This window comes from Schistocerca piceifrons, chromosome X, assembly GCF_021461385.2.
Source record: "Schistocerca piceifrons isolate TAMUIC-IGC-003096 chromosome X, iqSchPice1.1, whole genome shotgun sequence".
Taxonomy (NCBI): domain Eukaryota; kingdom Metazoa; phylum Arthropoda; class Insecta; order Orthoptera; family Acrididae; genus Schistocerca; species Schistocerca piceifrons.
Genome location: NC_060149.1, coordinates 253,753,798 through 253,774,995, shown reverse-complemented (window position 1 = coordinate 253,774,995; position 21,198 = coordinate 253,753,798). Strand labels below are relative to the sequence as shown.

General features: G+C 38.8%; 1 protein-coding gene across 3 annotated transcripts in view; it reads left to right on the top strand.

Moving 5' to 3' along the window:
- The first annotated feature begins 721 nt into the window (after nt 1-721).
- LOC124722475 (zinc finger protein 492-like) overlaps nt 722-21,198 on the top strand; it is a 42,610-nt gene continuing 22,133 nt past the window's right edge. For 2 of the 3 annotated variants that reach the window (XM_047247633.1, XM_047247631.1), the window contains exon 1: nt 778-1,094. Coding sequence is in view for 2 of the 3 variants with exons in the window: in XM_047247631.1 (XP_047103587.1) it covers nt 1,093-1,094 (2 nt within the window). In the remaining variant the exon portion in view is untranslated. The other variant, XM_047247632.1, reaches the window with a different exon arrangement.

Below are 21,198 nucleotides of genomic sequence, written 5' to 3'. Positions count from 1 at the left end.
GCAGTAAAATTCAGTAATGAGAAATTTTCATAATATCACAATGTATGTGTATGTAAAGCAATCACTACATTTACATGCAGCACATCTTCCGGAAGACGAAAACTTAATTTCGAAAACCGTTTTTGCTCTCGTGTTTACATGTCGAGCTCTGAAGCGGATTTACTAGCCCAGTTAAATATGGCGCCTGGAAAACAGCTGTTACAGTTTCTGATTTAGTCAGCACAATCGCTATTCCTCTTCAGTCAGACGAGGTGTGAATAGCTACAGCCTAATATTTCTACTTGTCCGTCACTGTAAAAAAAAATCCACTGCGTTCATATTAACCGAAATTTTTTAAAAACAAGACGAAACCTGACAGCCCAAGCACATTTCAAAGCCGGTTGCGTTTACATAGGAGCGAAAATCGTTTGCGGAACTGGAAAACCGGCAACTACAAGCGGATTTCCAGAATCGATTTTGAAGTGTTAACATAACCACCCAGGATCGGTATTGGGAAATTGGTTTACGAAATCCGGTTTTGGGAGCCCCATGTAAACCAGTTGACTCTACAATGACAGGAGGACCATCTTGCGGCCGTCTTCAAATGAGTCACATCGACTCGTGCTTCTTTCGACTTAGGTGCCTTGTTGGAATATATCGACGCTTGCAGCAAAAATACATGGGCTATCGATATCCACTGTGTATATTGTATAGTGCTTCCTAATGGCGGTTGTAGGTTGATTGTTTTCATGAAACGCTGAACGTTTATATACATACAATGTTAGTAAAGTTTTTTCATGTAAACAATCTAAATAACGAAGTCACTTTAAGTGATGTTTACTACGCGGATGTTTCAGCCTATGAATAAAATATACTCGTGAATCACAAATACACAAGGGAATAAACGCCATAACGTTGTTTAACAAGTGCTGAATTATAAATAAACACTAAAAGCTATGCATGGTATAGCCAACCCTTATTGCTTTAATGAGTATTCCCGTATGTTGAGTGAGAGAGTGCAGCTTACAACTTATTTAAGTGCAGACGCTAATCGTCGGAAAGATGCGGCATACTAAAGTTGTTCGGTGACTTACTGGAGTTTTACATTGCCACATGTAAGTGCATAGTTCTTTTACATAACATCGTCATTTTCATATAGTATGAAGAGCGAGGATTCGAATTTGATGACGGCTCACGAAATCTTTCGGCACCATACTGCCAGTTATACATTTCTGCTTATTTGTTTTTAATTTGACAAGGACGCTGTCTAAGTTGTATTCTTGAAATAGCAACAATGAACATTCTTCTGATGAAATAATCTGCCGCATTGTTATAAGAAAACAGCCCAGCAAAGTATTAGTGGGTTGTGTTATACGTTTTCTCAAAAGTAGTAGCATGGTGCAGGGTACTGCATGGGTTGTGACCTGTCAAGTTTACCCCATTTTTTAGCATACTATATCCCTTTCTTGTATTGTTGTTGTTTCCTTGTATCTGTTTGGAGGAATATCGTACGCTGTTATTCTTTAAATCAATGCAACAGATATATGTCTTTGTTTTATCACCTCTGTATATGTATTTAAGGGATATAACCATAATTCACAGTCGCATGACATTAATGAATTTAAGGAAGCTGAACAAAAGGGGGAATACACGGACATAAATTACAGAAAGAAATCTACTTGTTATGTTGTGATTTTTTCCCAAACCTTAAAGACAGATGTTTCCTAAAAGATGAGATTTTTTTTAAGGCTTTGACATTAATTTTCGTAATAAAATAAATGAAAGGTATGCACACATGTGTACGTGGGTAATTTAGAGCTCTTTTTAGCAAACATCCTATTTCTCTTGGATGGCGTGACATGCATGTAGATGAAATATTAACTAGGAAATTTGAATGCATTTTATGTTCTGAACTTATTATAATTGAAATATAGTAAAAATTTGTACTAGTTTTCAAAAATATTTTAAGTGAGAGATTATTGTTTAAATCAGTCCTCATGTTTCCACACTTTTTTTTCCCTCCAGATATCTGCAGTTTGGTTTGAGCACTGCAAATGGTTAGCCTCTGTGATTTCATTTAATTATAAAATTAAGAATTTAAAATGAATAAAAGACATCCCAATAAAATCTTTGCTCCATCAGATTCTTGTAGTTTTTTTTATTTCTGTGTTTTATTTTATTTTTATCTTTCAAAATTTGCCATTCTGACTGACTATAGGGTGGTTATTATACTTGGATGTTTATCTCTCTCAGATAAAAACAGGGTGTGAACTTACTTAAAGAATGATCAGCTAATTTTGCCTATGTGGGTTAGAGAAACTATGGAAAATGTTTCCCTGAAAGGAAGACATTATTTTAGTACCCTAAACATTCTGTCATCACTATCAATTTTATGAAATGTAAGGTGGACATTTGCTCTGCTCTTTCCCCCCCTCATCCCCCCCCCCTCTTCCTCCGTTTTATGTAGTACAAAGCATGACATAGAATAAGTTTTTAGTACTGTTGTGTTAAATCTACTGACTCTTAGTATCTACTGACTTCTTAGTATCGTTCGTACTATTGGTGATAAGCTGCAAACTTTTAGGGACTAGTGTAGCAGGGGATACACCCGTCGGCTTTGGACAATGACGTCACAAGTGGCCAATCGAGAAGCGATTCTTCTTAGTGTTGTAGCTCCCTTCAGTGGCTGATAAGTGTTTTTTGGCTTTTTAAAAAAAAATCTCACGAGATAGAATAAACAGATCCACTTTATTAAGCAATCAGTAAAAAAACGAAACTGAAACATAACAGCAAAAGCGAAAATGGTAAACTGCTCTCTGGCGACTTGTGACGTCATTGTCCAAAGCCGACGGGTTGTATCCCCTGCTGCACTAGACCCAACTTTTACTAGCCTGTCTCACAACCGAACTCTATAGTGGAAACATTTCTGTAAGTACTTGCAGCAAGTTTCTAAAATTAACTTCTCAAAGCAACTTGCGGAAGTTAAACAGTCACAAGTTTTTATGCTAGTCTAAGCATTTGCAGAAGTTACTTGCTAGTGAATACACACCTTAACGTTCAGCTCTCATCACATTCTTTGAGGCCTTGATTTCTATGGTTGATGTATGAGGTTACTCAGTTTAACATCTTCTGGGTGTAATGCAATAGCATTTTCCCTGTATAAACCATACTTGAGAACATGCTGTATTGGATAAGTATGAGGAAAGAAATCTGATATAGTCTTGTTGGAGAATCAACCTGCCATTTACCTGAGATAATTTTGGGAAATCACAAAAACATATATATAAGGATTGTTATATTGGATTTGAACCCATTCCTCTCAAATATAAATCAAATGTCTTAAAAGTAGTACCTCCTCACTCAACATCATATTTTGCAATCACATTAGTTGCCTCATCCCCTGGTCTCATCCCTTTTCATTCTTTCCTCTGATGTTCTCTATTTCTACCAGTGCTTCCCCATTTTTACCAGTGCTTCTAATTCATGTGTCTGCTGATCACTGCTTTTCTTCGTATATTCGCACCTCACTTTCTCTCCTTTTGATCCTTGTTCACTCTGACCTGATCACTGTATTCCTTTCATCTGCCATCGTATTTGACACCAGTTGCCACCAGGTCTTACTGTGTTAACTGTATTCATTCTGAATCATAAAGCTATATAGCCTATTCCTCCTACGAACTTTTGTGAGAGAGAAAAACTGTATCATACTCTACCTGCTTCAAATTTTGTTTTGACCATTTGAAATATCATAAATTTAGACATTTTCAATGCAATCAGTTTGTTACTTGCCTCCTCCTCTCCCCCTCTCAATCTGCACTAGACATTTGAAGGCCACTGTAACCCAAGTCTGTAAGGAAACATAGTGGTATGTTTCTTCTGTGATCTCTCCTACATTAACATCTGGTACCACACTTTTATATTTTATTGTGGGAAGAGTTTTGATTATTGTTATTTTTATTATTTTCATTATTTTTTCCCCTACATGGTGTAGTGTGGTGTGGCCTTTGTATTCTTGATGTTGTCTTTATCTACAACATACCATTTATAGGATGTAGCTTATAATTGATCATGAGCTTTTCAGGCTTACTCACTGCAATATGAAATTAAAAATAAAGTATTTGAGGATTCATATACTTAGATATGGATGTAGGTTTATGTTCCTGCCAGGCAGTGATATTGTATTCAACCTTTCAGATAGAGTGCATTGTAAGTATCCAATTTTTTTCCGTACACAGTGATGATGTTCCATTGATACACACTTGTTTACATATAGCAGTGCTTTTAAATGATAAATTTCGTTTTAGAAGTGTTCAGTGCCATTCCACACTTTTCACAGGCATTTGTAATCCATATTCATTATCAGCATCAGAATGTTGTCATCAGCATACCTGAGGTTATTACAGTCTTATTGAGACCTTCCACTGTTCCTCTGTTTATTTCTTTGGAATATGTGTGTGGAATAATAAAAGAGAGTATTGACGACTTTGAAATGTTGCTTGACATATCCAGAATGTCATTCATTACAGCCAGAATTGCTCGACTAATGCTCTGCCTCAACAGTGGGTATTTGTTGCCAGTAAAGGATAGCAACAATCTGCATATTATTCTCACATCTGAATTAGGCTTGTAACTGTAAACTACTATCTATGTTGTATTGTGTTAAAGGCCCTTTACAGAATCAAAAAACAACCAAAGACAGCTTGGTTAATTCTTGTGTGTCTTTTTGCCATTACTTGAATGCTTCAAAGTACTTTGCTCCCAAAACCCATATGAAATACGAAATGTGTGTATTTTATATTTTTTTTTCAAGTTACATACACTGAGGTGAGAGAAGTCTCGCGATACCTCGTAATATTGTGTCAGACGTTTTTGCCCAGCGTAGTGCAGCAATTTCATGTGGCATGGACTCGACAAGTTGTTGAAACTCCTCTGCAGAAATATTGAGCTTTGCTGCTGCTATAACGAAAGTGTTGCCAGTGCTGGATTATGTGGATGAACTGATGTCTCTTGTTATGTCCCATAAATATTCTGTGGATTCATGTTAGATAATGTGTGTGGCTAAATCATTCACTTGAATTGTCCAGAATGTCCTCAATCCAATCACAAACAATTATGGCCCAGTGACATGGCATCATTGTTTGGGAACATGAAGTCCATGAAAGGTCGCAAAGGGTCTCAAAGTAGCTGAACATAACCATTTCCAGTCAATGATCAGTTCAGTTGGACCAGAGGACCCAGTCCAATCCATGTAAACACACACCACACCATTATGGAGCCACCACAGGTTTGCACAGTGCTGTGTTAATGAATTGCGTCCATGGCTTCGCAGGGTCTGCCCCACATGTGAATCTTGCTGTCAGCTCTTACCAACTGAAATCCAGACTCATATGTGCAGGCCACTGTTTTCCAGTTATCCAGGGCTACCAATACACTCACAAGCCCAGGAGAGGTGCTGCAGGTGATTTTATACTGTTAGCAAAGGCACTCGCATCACACATCTGCTGCCATAGCCCATTAACGTCATATTTCACTTCGCTGTTGTAATGGATACATTTGTTGTACATCCCACATTGCTTTCTGTGGTTATTTCAGGCAGTGTTGTCTATTAACACTGAAAACTGTACAGAAGCATCATTAAGTAAACGCTATCAGCCACTGCGTTGTCCGTGGTGAGAGATAATACCTGTAACTATGGACCTCGGAATAAAAAATTCTCTAATGATTTCCAAAATGGAATGTCTCATGCGTCTATATCCAACCACTATTCTGTGTTCAGAGGCTGGTGATTCTTATCATGCAGCCAGAATCACATTGGAAACTTTCTCACATGAATCATCTGAGTACAAATTATAGCTCTGCCAATGTACAACCCTTTTATATCTAATGTAAATGATTCTACCACCATCTGTATATGTGCATATTGCTATCCCATGACTTTTGTCACTTCAGTGTGTTGTAGTGTAGTAGCTTCATGCTAATGCCAGTGCTGATGGCAATGTAGCATGATTATAACATCAAAAGGACCATTGAAGAGTTACAAGTAATGTAAAACCATTCACCATAGACAGTAACTAGCTGCGTACGGTTAGCAACCACAGAACTTTGTTCCTACAGAGTATTTACATTAGTTACATCATCATGTGCTTCTAAAATAAGCACTGTCCAGCCATCTAGGTTTATGTTTTCCATTATTTCCCTAAATTAATTAAATTGAATGGTTACTTTGAAAACAATACTGTTAATTTCCTTCCTCTTTCTTGTCCTATAGAAATATTCTTTCTCCCCTTCTGTGTACATTAGTGATTTTGAATCCCTAATTGCTGTCTGTGTGTTCTATACACCATGATTACGTGCTATTATTTCATAGGGTAAGTGCAGCAAAGATATTTTAGATTGTTGCTCGTTTTCCATAGCTTATCTTCCCCCCCCCCTCCCCTTTTTCTCTTTGTGTGTGTGTGTGTGTGTGTGTGTGTGTGTGTGTGCACGCGCGCGCCCTTCCTCACATGCCGCCTGGGAGCACTTTGACACTGTAGTGACATCTTACAGTCCTATAGTGCACATCACCTCAAAGAGCAGTGATTCCTAACCTGGGGTAATTACCCCTTAAGGGGTAATTACCCTTAAGGGGTAAAATGGAATTACCTGAGGGATAAAACTAAAGGGTTCAATTGTATTTTGGCCGCAAAACTAAATTATTTGTAATGGATCAGTATTTCATAAGATTGTAATACTAATTGTGAAAGTTACCAATAATTACATCTTTAATGTCAAATACTAGTATTAATACATGAGATACAGTGATGGAGGTTACAGCTTGTGAAACAAATGTATGAACATATTCCTTACATAATCCACCCACTACACACACACTTTCTACCATATGCCTATGACAGTAAAATAATTGTGCCATATGTATCACATATGCTTACATATCTCATGAAAATGTCTTCTCCTAGTTGTAAGTAATTCCCACAATAGACCAGAAATTATTTCATTATTCACTTCGCAACAATAAACAAGCTGATTGACAGTACAACACTATGGTAACTATGTAATTGCTATCACACTACCATTGTGTTTGCACATTCTTATTATTATTATTATTAATGTGTAGACCAGAAGAGGACCATGTGAAGCGTCCACTTAAGGTGATATTTTCTTAAGTGCCACAGTTCTTCTTATGTGCCACAGTTCTATCATCTTCTCACTATGCATTTTCTTTCTTTAATCCAGCCAGGTTGTTCCTGACTCGAATTTCTTGACCTCTTGGCTCACTTTCCACTTGAGTACTTTGTGCTTGAATGTTTGTCTGTCATGTATATCTGATTCTGTTATTGCACCATCCTTCAGATCTCTCCTGACTTCAGTAATCCACTTCATGTTTTTGATGCTTTCTGTATACTCAAATATCTGTTTAATTTGTCAGGTGTCTGGCATTCTCTTGATATGCCCATAAAATTTCAGTCAGCATTTCTTCATGTCACGTATTACCTTAGATATCTGTTTGGGTTCTTGCTTTCTTCACTATCTGTAGTCTCCTTCCAACTTATTGGGCCCTAGGATTTTTCTGCTGACTCCACTCTCAGGTTCCTTGATATTTCCTAGTGCACTTTTCCACTCCAGGATGGATGTTTCTGGTGTGTTTCAGTTTCTGGCATGATGACAGTGTTGTAATGTCTCACTTTTGCATTATGTAATAGGCATGATGTAGATGTTTCCATTCCTCAAGAATGCTCTACTCGGTCTTTTGATTTCTTTGTTCTTCAGTTTCCTTCTGTACCCCATTTGCCCATTATCAAGTCTCCAAGGTACTTGAATTTGTAAACTCCCCTGATGTTATCATATTTTGTCCTGATCTTTTTTGGTGCATCTTTGTGATTTGAAACGTGTTCTGTTTTCTCAAAGTAGATCTGTAGTCTGACCTTTTAAGCCTTCACCAGTGAATGCCAGACAGCCAGTATTTGGGGGTGGGGGGTACTAGCTAATATCTGATCTCACTCACGGGTAATAATTCAGAAAGGTCGGGAACCACTGTCATGTAGTGTTTCTAAGTGTAGGGGAGAAAGTGTGTGCAATAGGGAGTTATGTAGAGGATGAGGTTTGTTTATGTATGGTGACATGTTGATACTCCTTTCAAATTGTTGCTGCAGACAGCAGTGAATGAAAATGTATGAGCACTAAAGGCTACAGTCTGGAGGACAGCAGTTATTTACGTCCATTGTCACTCATGGCAGTGCACTTGAAACAAGACTAAATCTCACTGGCTGCCCTTAGCAGAATAGGTTGCAGAGAATGGTTCAAAACTGGGCCTTCTTGTGACACAATACTGATTTTAAAAGGGATGGATTGCTATTATCTGTGAGTGATTGGTGGACTGTGCAGAAATTGTATGTCTCCGGGCTAAAGGTTAATTTGGGCACCTGTCACTTAGTTGTGCCCATACACCTTAAAAACGCCTATGAGACAGTGACTGTTGCTGATAAGGTACCTAAAACAGCAGTAGTCACCTCACCTCTTTGGAACTAGGTCCAGTCTTTCTGCAAGGCTTGGACTTGCATCGAGCAAGGAATTTCTCACTATTGGGAGCTCAGTTGTGAGGCAGGTAATGCATCCCCTCTGGGAAATAACAGTCAGATCAGGAAAAGTTCAGCTCTCATACAGTATGTTCCTGACAGATCATGTTCTGAATATGAAGGAGTCTCTGGTTACAGGTATTGAACCTAGAGGATACAGCCAGCCACAAGTTATGGCTCATATTGGCAGCAGTGAGACCTATTGCCTGGCTTCAGAGGATACTGTCAGTTCCTTTCAGCAGTTGGAAGTAGTAGTAAAGAAGGCTGCTTACACTCATGGGGTGGAGGCACAGTTTGCAATTTATTGTACCATTCCATACACCGACTGCAGTCCCCCAGTTCGTATCTCAGTGGGAAGCTTAAACCAAAGGCACAACAAATTCTGTAACAAATGCATGTTTCTTGACATTCACTGTTAGATAGAGCCATATTAGCTTGTACAGATTAGGCATTAAGTCATTCACTTCATACAAGAAGCAGTTATTAAACGCAACAGAGTAAGTGTGGCATGCACATGAAAATTTTTTAGGTCAGAGAAACCCCCTTTGAAGGCTCGACAAACAGTTTGTACATCACAGAACTCTAAATGTGTCACCTGTGTTTGTTATGGAGCAATACACACCCTTGCGGATCAAAAGAAGTAAATGTTAACCCTATATTTGCTAACTGCAAAAACATTCAGGGTAAGATCATAGAATTACTCTCATTTTTTGATGGTACTAGTGTGCTTATAAAGCTTAGAATAAAAAGGTAGCTTGACACAAAAATAAATGACAGTAAATTCTTAAATTTTGAATGGAATTTATGTTGGGAAAGCAGATTGGTCTCCAATTGTGGTGCTGCATTTATCAATGGAAAAAGTCTCACTTATGTGTAAGGGGATAAATCCATACTGGGAACGCCAAATAATCTGGATTAAGATAAGTATCATAAGTGGTCCAAAAATAGACTGTCCAATCCATCTGTCAAATGCCTCAATAACCACCTTTTGCAGTGTAGATCACTGCAAGATGTGAAGATATGGTGGAAGAGAGTTGATAAGGTCCTGGAAAGTACCAACAGGGATGTGGAGCCATGCCGACTCCAGTGGTTTCTCAGTTGAAGATCCATGGTGTTACAAGCCTGATTGAGGTTGTCCCACAGATTCTCGATTGGGTTTAAATCCAGGGAGCTTTGTAAACTCATCCTGGCGCTCCTTGAACCACACACATACACTGCAAACTGTGTGGCACATTGAATTGTCCTGCTGGTAGATGCCATCATGCTGAGGAAAAACAAATTGCATGGTTCCCAAGGATAGGTGCATACTTGTGTTGATCCATTGTGCCTTCCAGAATAACAAGATCACCCATGGAATGCCACAGAAATATTCCCCAGACCATAATTCTCCTCCCTCCAGCGGACCCTTCTGACAGTTGTTGCGGGATGTTTGCTTTCAGATGTTTCATGCCGTACAATCCAATGACCATCTGTCCGATGGAGCACAAAACATGATTCATCTGAAAAGGCCACCAGCCACCACTCAGTGGACATCCAGTTGTGGTATCGACATCCAATTTCCAGCCTTTGTCACCAATGAACGGCAGTCAGTATGGGTGCATAGACCACGTGTCTGCTGCAGAGGCCCATACGCAGCAATGGTCATTGAGCGGACACTCTTGGTAGTCCTCTGGTTCTTCTGGGTGGTCAGCTGGTTAACTGTTGCATGTCTATTCACCCGTACACATCACCACAGCAGTCATTCACCTGTCATCTGTTATCTGTGGCGCACCACAGTTGTCTCAGCATCAGTTTCTGATAGCACCATTTCACCATGCACGGTATACTTTAACCACGGTGGCATGCAAAAAGTTTACAAACTTAGCCATTTCAGAAAAGCTTCCACACATTGCACAAAAGTCAATGATAAAGCCCTTTTGGACATCTGATGAAATGTTCCGTTTTCACATTACAATGATATGAGCACTGTTTGCTGCCCCTCTCACCTCCCCAGGCCCCTCCCCAACACACTTTATATACCCTCCACTGCTAATGCTGCCACTTGCCATCTGTGCATAGTTATTGCACATTGACGTAAAACATAGGTGGTGGTCACATTAATGTAACTAGACCGTGTGTTAACCAGACATCGCATTGAACAACCGCATAAGTTTCAACGCTGCAGATAAAGCTGGGAAATATTGCTTTTAATGGCTTGGTCATGTTATTGTAATAACAAGAAATTTCAGTTTGTCAGCTGTGTGTATATGTGAAAAATGTCAAGTTACACTGTGATTTGGAATCCACATTAAACTGTAGGTTCCCCTCTAACTGGGCTTCTTAGTCAGGAGAAAGGGAAGGGCATACCAATGAATCTTCCTGGCATATTAAAACTGTGTGCCGGACCGAGACTTGAACTCAGGACCTTTGCCGTTCATGGGCAAGTGCTCTACCGTCTGAGCTATCCAAGCACAACTCACGACCTGTCCTCACAGCCTCAATTCTGCCAGTACCTCATCTCCTACCTTCCAAACTTCACAGAAGCTCTTCTGCAAACCTTGCAGAACTAGCACTCGTGGAAGAAAGGATATTGCAGAGACAAGGATTAGCCAAAGCCTCGGGGATGTTTCCAGAATGAGATTTTCAGTCTGCAGCAGTGTGTGCACTGATATGAAACTTCCTAGCAGATTAAGACTGTGTGCCGAACCAAGACTCGAACTCAGGACCTCTGCCTTTCGCGGGCAAGTGCTCTACCATCTGAGCTATCCAAGCACGACTTGCGACCCGTCCTCACAGCCTAAATTCTGCCTGTACCTTGTCTCCTACCTCTGCAAGGTTCACAGAAGAGCTGTGAAGTTTGGAAAGTAGGAGATGAGGTACTGGCAGAATTGAGGCTGTAAGAACAGGTCATGAGTCGTGCTTGGGTAGCTCAGATGGTAGAGCATTTGCCCGTGAAAGGTGAAGGTTCCAAGTTTGAGTCTCGATCCAGCACAGAGTTTTAATCAGCCTGGATGTTACATATCAGCGCACACTCCGCTGCAGAGTGAAATCCTCTTTCTGGAAACATCCTCCAGGCTGTGGCTAAGCCATGTCTCCGCAATATCCTTTCTTCCACGAGTGCTGGTTCTGCGAGGTTCACAGAAGAGCTTCTGTGAAGTTTGGAAGGTAGGAGACACGGTACTGGCAGAATTGAGGCTGTGAGGACGGGTCGTGAGCCGTGCTTGGATAGCTCAGATGGTAGAGTACTTGCCCGCAAAAAGCAAAGGTCCCGAGTTCGAGTCTCTGTCTGGCATACAGTTTTAATCAGCCAGGAAGTTTCATATCAGCGTGCACTCCACTGCAGAGTGAAAATCTCATTCAACTGCATACCACTTCTAACTTGGTCATGTCTAATAAGGTATCCAGTGTTCAAAGAAGCCTTTGGGTTGAAGACAGTTTTACCTGACTTCTAAGACTGGAAGGCATACATTTAAAATGGGTGGCAGAGACAAAGATTCATGCATCATTGCGGTAAATTTGTTTCAAGAATATTATATTCACTATTTGTGATGCTAACTTATCAGATTTGGTAGCAAGAAACTTGCTAAAACAATCAATTTAGTGAATGTAGAGACAAGGGTCAAGAACTAAAAGACTATTATAACATCAATGATCACTGGTTTTGAATGGAAAGTTAGTGAAAATAGAAGATATTTCTGCTTAACAATTGCGGCAAGGGAAGGTTACAAACTAGCTGATCAGCAAATGCTGAAGTCTGTGTAGAAGAATGTAGAAGATCTACAGCAAAAATTCATAAATATTCTTTGTCATATGCTAAATAATTTCATAATCTGGAAGATAGTGAGTGGGTGGAGTGATCATTGTTCATTAAGACACTTGTGACTGCAAAAGAATAGTGTTTATGGCAGATTTCAAGGAAGCAGAATCCTTGTTGACAAATGAATGCTTGACAAAGAAAATACAAACAAGTTCAGCTACATAAATAGTGTTCAATAAATTTGAAAGCAAGATCCTGCCTGCCAAAGTTTCAAAACACCGTAAAAGTTATTTTATCCATGTTGGATCTTGTTGAACTCTGTGGCTGTATTCAATTACGGATTGTTGATGGAGAACACGACCAACAACAAATACATTTAAAAAGCTTTAGTGTACTGCCAGAAAGGGCTTCGTGTTATCATACCCATTTTCAGAAGGCTACACTTGTTTTGTAACAGTATTAGATTTGTCACTAGTATGTTGTCTGCCCCCATACTGCATAAGAATATTTGAGTAGCTAGTGCCACCTATATGGTTTTAATGTGTATGCAGTTGATAACAAGTAAAGTGAATTATACGCACTTACATTTGTTCTGTTGAATGGCATTTTGTCTCATTTTGATCCTTTTTGCATATTGTAATTCAACCATGAAATAGATCACTTATAAAAACTCCTCTCTGACCAGTTATTGAGTATTATTTGCCAGTTTGTGACTCTAATGAAACTGTATTAAATGAACAGAGAGAGAGGAGATGATCTTGTGTTTGTTTATCGGTGAGAGGGTGTTGCAGAAGTGTTTGGCAAATTCTAGTTAGAGATGCTACAATAAAGGAGATGTACATTGTGGAGAGCTTTACTCTGAAAGTTCCAAGAGCCTATGTTCCAATATTAGTCAAGAAGAGTGTTACTTCCTCCAGTATACATCTAGTGTTGACCACAAGGTTAAAATTGGAAAATTCAGCCAAATACAAAGGAGTATCAACAATGGATCTTCCCAGTCTGCAAATCAAGTCAGAAATGAGAAAGTTGACAAAATTATTGTGGTCCACTTTCAACTCGCTGCCATAGACTGCACAGTGCTTTGTAGAATGCAGATGTTCATGTAGGTGTATGGGGGTATTCTTTGCTAGCTGCCATCAGAGCAAAAACGAAATTAATAAGGAAAAATATAAAATTTGGTGATTCAGATAATGGTTTGGAGGAGTCCGTGAAAATTTAAGTTGACCCAACTTTTAAAAACTTACAACTCCAGTGTTAAAATATTGATATGTTGCTTTGATTGTAAATAACACATAAACAGAATTGAATAATATGATATCGAGGCAAACCCATGTTGTTAATACAGTAAATAAAGTTATGTTGAGGGAGAAAAGCAAACTGTATCCTGTTGTTCTCACCACCTCTACCAGTGTCATTCTTTATGAAGCAATGTGGTGTTCTAACCATAGTTATTGTTGATCACTTAAGAGAAATGTTGTATGTTTTCTCTTCTAGGGGAATAATAGTGGTAAGAGCTTTTCTAGATTCGTTACAGGTTCCACAGATCATTTGTAGATGATATCATAATTATGTGAAGATAGTCACTTTATGAGCTATTTAATATAAATAGTATTGAAATACTTTCCTTTGCAAAACATCTTGCAGATGTGTTAATGTAAAAGTATAAAATAATTTCTAAATTAACCTCACCGTTGACTGCCATAAACACACAAACATTTAGATTTTAGAAGTAAGTATATAATCCTTTTACACTACGTAATTCAGCTTCTTTTCAAATTAGGCTTTCTCATCCGTCATTTCACATTACGTAAATGATTAATGGTTACAAAATTATCAACAACTTTCTGCACTATAGTTATTTTCTGGTATTATTATAATGGATAAAAGTAATCTTTCCAAACTGTAATTGAGGAGTGGAATGTGAAAAGCTTCTAAGTGCCAAATCACACATTTGTCAGGAGAATGAAAAAACAACGTATCTATCTTTAATGAAAAAACAATGTATCTATCTTGGTATATAACTGATATGTATCCAGGGAACTGAGAAGGTATTGTGATACCACAGACTTATGTAGTTAACCACGTCACTGCAAAAAATAATGAGACAAATTAGAAAATACATACTTTTTATACATACTTTATTTTACTACTAGTGTACTGACTGTTTCTAGGTGCCAGTAAGAAAGTTTTTACAAGTTTTTTCTTGCATAGAAGAAAACACCAACCAGTCACTGGTAATAATTCTATTTATTTACACGAACAGTGCCGTTACTAGTTTTGAAATGACAGGTTCATCTTCAGGCAGCTGTTCATATTGTATTTGTTGTTGTTAACATTTTTTCCAACAACTAATATAAAAGACAACCAAAACATGAACATCCATCCGAAAATGAACCTGTTGCTTTGAAACTGGTAACAGTGCTATTTGTGTAGATAAGTTGTGTTATTAACAGTGGCTGGATGACAGGTTCATCTTCAGGCAGCTGTTCATATTGTATTTGTTGTTGTTAACATTTTTTCCAACAACTAATATAAAAGACAACCAAAACATGAACATCCATCTGAAAATGAACCTGTTGCTTTGAAACTGGTAACAGTGCTATTTGTGTAGATAAGTTGTGTTATTAACAGTGGCTGGTTGCTGTTTTCTTCGCTGCAAGAATCAGCTTGTTTTTTACACACAGGCAGAGTCTCAAAAATGTCAGTTTTCAACAAGATAGCAGGCAATTTTCTTTTTTTTGTGCAAGTGCCATTAATACCGAAACACTGTGTTTTATTTGTGATAATATAAGCACAGAAAGAAATATAGCATTAGGTTTTTAACTAATAAAACTGTAACCAACAAAAACCTTTTTTCAAATTTAAATTTTGGAACTTCAGAGGGAAGTACAGCTAGGCACAAAGACCATTCACCATCTACTAATGCATATTTGAAAGACTTTCTCAATTGTTTAGCATCTGGATCAAATATAGGGATATTCAACAGAGTACTGAGAAAACAATAACACTGAAAATGCATTTTCAGAAAAAATGCTATTTAAAACAGTTTTCATTTTCACTATTTAGTTGTTTACAACACATTTCATGGGCAAAAAGTACTGTGAAACTGAAAAAAAAAATACCAATGGGGTATATTGATGGCTGTGGGGATCTAACAAAAGTTGGAAATGGTTTCGTACCCTAGAGACCTCACCAGTTTCAGACTCTATAAGGCAGTGTAGTGGTTAAAACATTAGACCTGTATGTGGAAGAGCTAAATTTGGATGTGGTTATCCTTAATCTAAACTAGGAGCCATCTTAAAGTGTTAACTTGGCTCCGTGGTGTTGGTGCTTAGCATGATTTGTGATGCACCACTGCAATCTCAATATGGTGGAGGGTGGGGGTACCCTGAAATACAACACATGACCTGTAGGGTGTAAAGCACAAATATCACATAAAGCAATTTGTGTTTTAGTATATTTTGTGCAGGTGATGCCCCACATCTCGTAAGTATTTGCAAAAAGTTATATTTCAAAACCACTAAGTGCTTCTGATAAACTGATTCTTTATTTACTACCAGTTTTAATCATCTGATCATCTTCAGTTATTGTAAATTTTTATGTACCTGTAGATGATCAGATGATCGAAACCAGTAGCAAATAAAGAATTATTTTATCAGCAGCTCTCTGTGGTTTTGAAATGTATGTTTCTCATGTAGGTGTAAAGCTGTTCCTTTTCATCAGTGGAGCTGTGTGCATGTCATAAATTCATGAAACAAACTCTCACTATTTAGTAAAATACAACAATGTTTTATTTCATCTTCCAAAAATTCAAGACAGTCTAACCTTAGCCATTGGTTAGGGTAGGGTTGTCAGGTCTCCTGTATTTCTCACGTTTTCACCTATTTTGACTCTTTCTTTAGTCTCACATGTTTAAGAACATTTCTCCCATATTTCAGTCTGATATATTATAGTGTGGTTGAAATGAAGTATTTCTTAAAATTTTTAATTATTCAACTTCGCTTATCGAAATATTCTGAGCTGTAGATCGAACTATACATTGGCAGCATAGCATTGTTCTAAAACAGTAATGAACCTACTGTGCAGCACATCAGCATCAGTTTTACAGGCATAGACTCAAATGTGCATGGTATTAGGTTGTAGCCACATGGAACAAAATTATTAAGTTGGTTAAGCTAAAGACTGGAAGCTGAAGGTATGGAATCTCCCTTATTTTCAATTAGAAAACCTGGTAACCCTTGTCAGGGATACAAGTTTAATGAAGATAACAAATACAGCGGAACAATTGCTAAAAACATGTTTCTCATCCATGTTACATACCAAATACTGGAAAACAAGCAGTAAACACTCTGGATACAACTAGAGATAAACAGATGAGCTTTTCATGGAATCATAATGTAAAATACGGAGACAGTTACCTCAGGAATGGTACAGTGAATAACAAATTCACCACATGAAAATGGTGGCTTCAACGGTGAACTATCCATGACTGTTGCCTCATGGTTTCACAATATGGCTGGCTGAGATAGAACTGCATCCTCTTTAATACTTTCCTATGAAGAAGTACTGCTGTTTGTGTTTAGAATCATTTGTGGTCATCTCTGCGGTACTCGCTGCTCATGTTTTGTAGAGGACACAGCTACCAGAACTCCCAAACTCACCTTCTGACTGCAGTGATGCTGGATGTGGTTAGAATGGACTGTGGTGCTATTGTGATCTGTGGGGTGGTCAGCAGTTGGCTTTGGTCCTGTCAGGCACCTGGTGGTGGTGGTAGTTCACCTTCAGACCTAGCATGGTCCTCATCCGGCCATCCAGAGTTAGCTTTTTCGTGATTTCCCCAGATCATTTAAGAAAATATCAGGATGATTCTGTTGAAAAATAGATTACTGATTTCTTTCTCCATGCTTCCTGAATTCGAGCTTCTGCTCCAACTGTAATGATGTTCTCATGGATTAGACCTTAAACCCTAGTCTTCCTTCTCTCCTTCATCTGTGGATGGTGGTTGTCATACTGGTTCCTTAGTGTTTATCATCCCCCCCCCCCCAAAAAAAAAAAAAATAGAAGGTAATGGGCCAGTATTTAATGTGGACCCTAAGTGGTATTGCTTATTTTCCTACTATTGTGGACATCACGTCACTGATACAAAAACATCAACGTCATATCTTGTTTTTGTGGGTGAATGCTACTGCACCCCTGTAGGGCTCTGCACCACTGCCGGCACTGGGCCTTAGAGTATGTAGAGTATGAGTGTGGTGCCAGTTGTCCACCTAGGCTGGCAGCCACACCTCCCACTGGGCACAGGACTCTGGATTCTGCAGCAGGAATGAATATTCAAAACAAAAAAAGGGCAGGGGAGCAGCTGCTGCATGTCTAATAGGAGGCAGTATGCTGCCCTGCACTAACTGCCATGGAAGGACTCAGAGTGCTGTACATAAGGTACTCGAGGTGGTCATGAATGTTGTAAACCGAGTTTCTCCATAAATGCTATTGTCATGTGTATGGCTTAGGCTGCTATGACATTAGAAGATAGAGATCAATGTACAGAAGGAAATAAATGTGAGCAATCCAGAGGCAGAAATATATGACAAACGAATTTGAGAGAAACTGACATAAATGACTTATGTATGATGCAGCACTCAGTGGTCAGCATGTGATTCAGAAAGGAGTCAATTGTTGTCAGTGTACACACAGTCCAAGACATGAACTGGTGCAGTACTAGTTGAGATATGATGTGAATGCTGTACTGGCTGATGATCTGTTTGATATTCTTGTTACTTGCTAATGAGTAGACATATCTCTATGCAAGTTATTTGGTAGAAAACATCCACCTTCAGTGTCCCTCGTAGGAGACTCTCCCAAGATCTTGAATCAGAGAATTGTAGAGATATCAGTGTGATTTCCTTTGCTAACTTCTAATCTTCCTTCCGCCTTTGCTGACACACTTCTTTTGTTGCAAAGCCATCTTCATCCTTTGACATGCCGAAGGTGAGAGGGAAGGGCCCTAAACAGTTGGCAATTCAAATAAATTACGATATATGGCAATAAGGGCTGGGAACGAGCACCGTATTCTCTCGATCTACATTGGAGATCTATTCAGCATCTCAAAGTGTTCATTCTAACAGCAGTCTTGAACACAGGTTACAGCCGGTTGTGGATTCTTGTTCACATCAGAACAAACAATGCTTTTCACTTGGATACTGAGGTCATATGTAGTATCTTCCAACAACTGACTGAGAAGATTAAAACAATCAGTGTTGCTTGTGATGCTTTGATGGAGCTCACAGCCTGTAGCATTGTTCCTAAAAATTGCCAAGAACCTCCGGTTTTGAGCCAATTAGAAGACATAAACCAGAGACTTTGGCAATTCTGTGACAACCTAGGCTGTGACTACCCAGAATTGAGCCATAGGGTTGAATCTGACTGGCTCTTTAGATCATGTGCAAACTCTTGTCATACTTTTCATGTGTGGGCAGTGGGCAGTGGAAATGAAGTTAATTTGGTGTTTCTAGACTTCCACAAGGCTTAGTATGGGACCCACACCAGATAACAATACCTGGTTACCAGAGGGTTTATAAATCAGAGCAATGCAAATGGTCACAGACTTGCTTCATTGGTGAGAGAGTGTAACAGAAATGTTGAGAACAGGCAGACATTCAAAGAAAAGTGCCGTACTTCTTGCAAGGACCTCCTTAGTAAATTTCAAGACCAGGATTTGCAAGCAAAATCTATAAATATTTTTCAGTCTTCCATGTATTTATACTGTATCAATTTTGGAAATAAAATTAGGTGATAACAGCTCCCAGGGAGGTGTACATCTAGTCATTCTTACCATGCTACACCTGTGAATCTAACAGGAAGAAACATTAATATTCAGTACAGTAAAAAGTGCCCTCTGCCATACATTTCATAGTGACTCGTAGAACATAGATGTATATATAAAAGGGGATGCTAAAAAACACCTTAACTGATTATCAGGAGATTGCAGAGGGAACCGAAATTCTTGACATTTGTGTGCCTGGAGTAGAGTCTTTAAGGCCAACCACGCTACAGGTTTTAGAGTGTAGTGCTCTGTTGGTGCATCCATGTTACATTGTGTATTTAATGTGAGGGTCATGGGAGGTGGATTTTCTACCTGAAAACAGATTTCCATCAAGCTATCAGAGTTTACTTTGGGTCCATGGGAAGCCTAGACAAGACATGAAGAATGTCTGTGGAGCAAGTCTTGTTATTCCTTGTATTCAGGAATACTGTGCCTAAGTCCAAAACTCACCAGAATAGCATTGCAGTCCACAAACATTTTAAACAGGAACATTTATAGGTAATCCAGTAACTTACAGATACCATACATTACGGTGAATCTACTTTTTCTATTTGTAAATATTTTTTGTGAGATTTTGACAGGATGTTCAAAATGTATGTGAACGGATGTTCTGCTCCAGTCATGTGTTATGCTATAGCATCAGGCCTCAACAACACTATTGCAAAAATGAGTGGATGGCCTAATGTGAAATACATGAAACATTAGCACTTATTACAGCCATTGCTTTAGATTCATGGGAATTTGTTGGTTGCATTCCATTCTTTCAGGGAATATGTTGCAGGTGCTAGATTTCTGGATGAAAGAACTGATACAATGCAGACCTATCAGCTGTTGTAGTAAAATACCAGCCATATGTTGCACGGGTGGTCAGATCAACTGTTTGTGATAACTATCTCATGAAGGTAATTTTCGAACTGAGGTGCACCAAATACAAGCTGTTCTAGAGAAAGCTGAGTAATAATGAGTTCACTTGCAACGCTGAGAGGCACCTGGTAGCATATTAATGACCTTCTTTGCATCCTTTTTCAAGGGGCAGCTGAAAATATACACCCATTACTCAAAGGGACCATCTTCCAGTCTGGAAATCAACTCTTTTGTATTAGGCAAGAGATATGTTATCTTGAAATAGCCACTCATTTGCAAGGACTTGTCTGATTTGTGAACAGCTATTGGGGGTGCGGTGAGGGGGGGGGGGGGGGGGAGGAAGCTCAAATACTGGATAGAATGTGTCATGGAACTCCTATTTCCATCAGGCAATTGAGTTCTTTGTGAGCTCATTCCAGAGGGTTATGGTGTAGGACATGCCCTAGGAAACTGAAGAGTGGGATGGAATGCAGTTTTGTGAAATATTGCACATGTACAATGTCCTTCTGAAATAAGCAAGAAACTGCCTTGTATAAGTTTCTGGGTTTATACATGATATAAGGCTAGATGTGATGCACACCGAATTGCCCACAGGAAATATAAATTTGTATTTCTGAAATAAGCAAGAAAATGCCTTGTATAAGTTTCTGGGTTTATACATGATATAAGGCTAGATGTGATGCACACCGAATTGCCCACAGGAAATATAAATTTATTAAATAAATTCAAGCCAAAGGTATTTGCAATTTCATCTGAAGCTGACACTACAGACTTGTGTGTGGTGGCCACTAACCTGATGCCTGGTGACAACCTATACATAATCAATATTATTATGGTTTTCAGCAGCAGGGCAGAATTTAGCTTCCAGTAACTTGTGGGACCAAATATTGCTGCTGCTTCAGCATCCAATTAAAAAGAACCTTTCAACTGGCTGTGGTGATATTGATCCACAGCCTCCTTATCTCTAGATATTCTCACTTGGTGCAGCATGAGTGTTGCAGCCGCCTAGGTTAATGGCATACCCTGTACAGTCTTCTCTCTGCTGTTGCTTGGACTTAAGTAATTACCATCCAATTTCCATACTGACATCTTCTTCCCAAGTATATGAAAAAGTAATGTATTCAAGAGTAGTGCCACACTTAAATGAAAACAGTTTACTTAACAAATTACAGTTTGGATTCCACAAAGGTTGCTCAACTGAGAATGCTATTTATACATTTACTCAC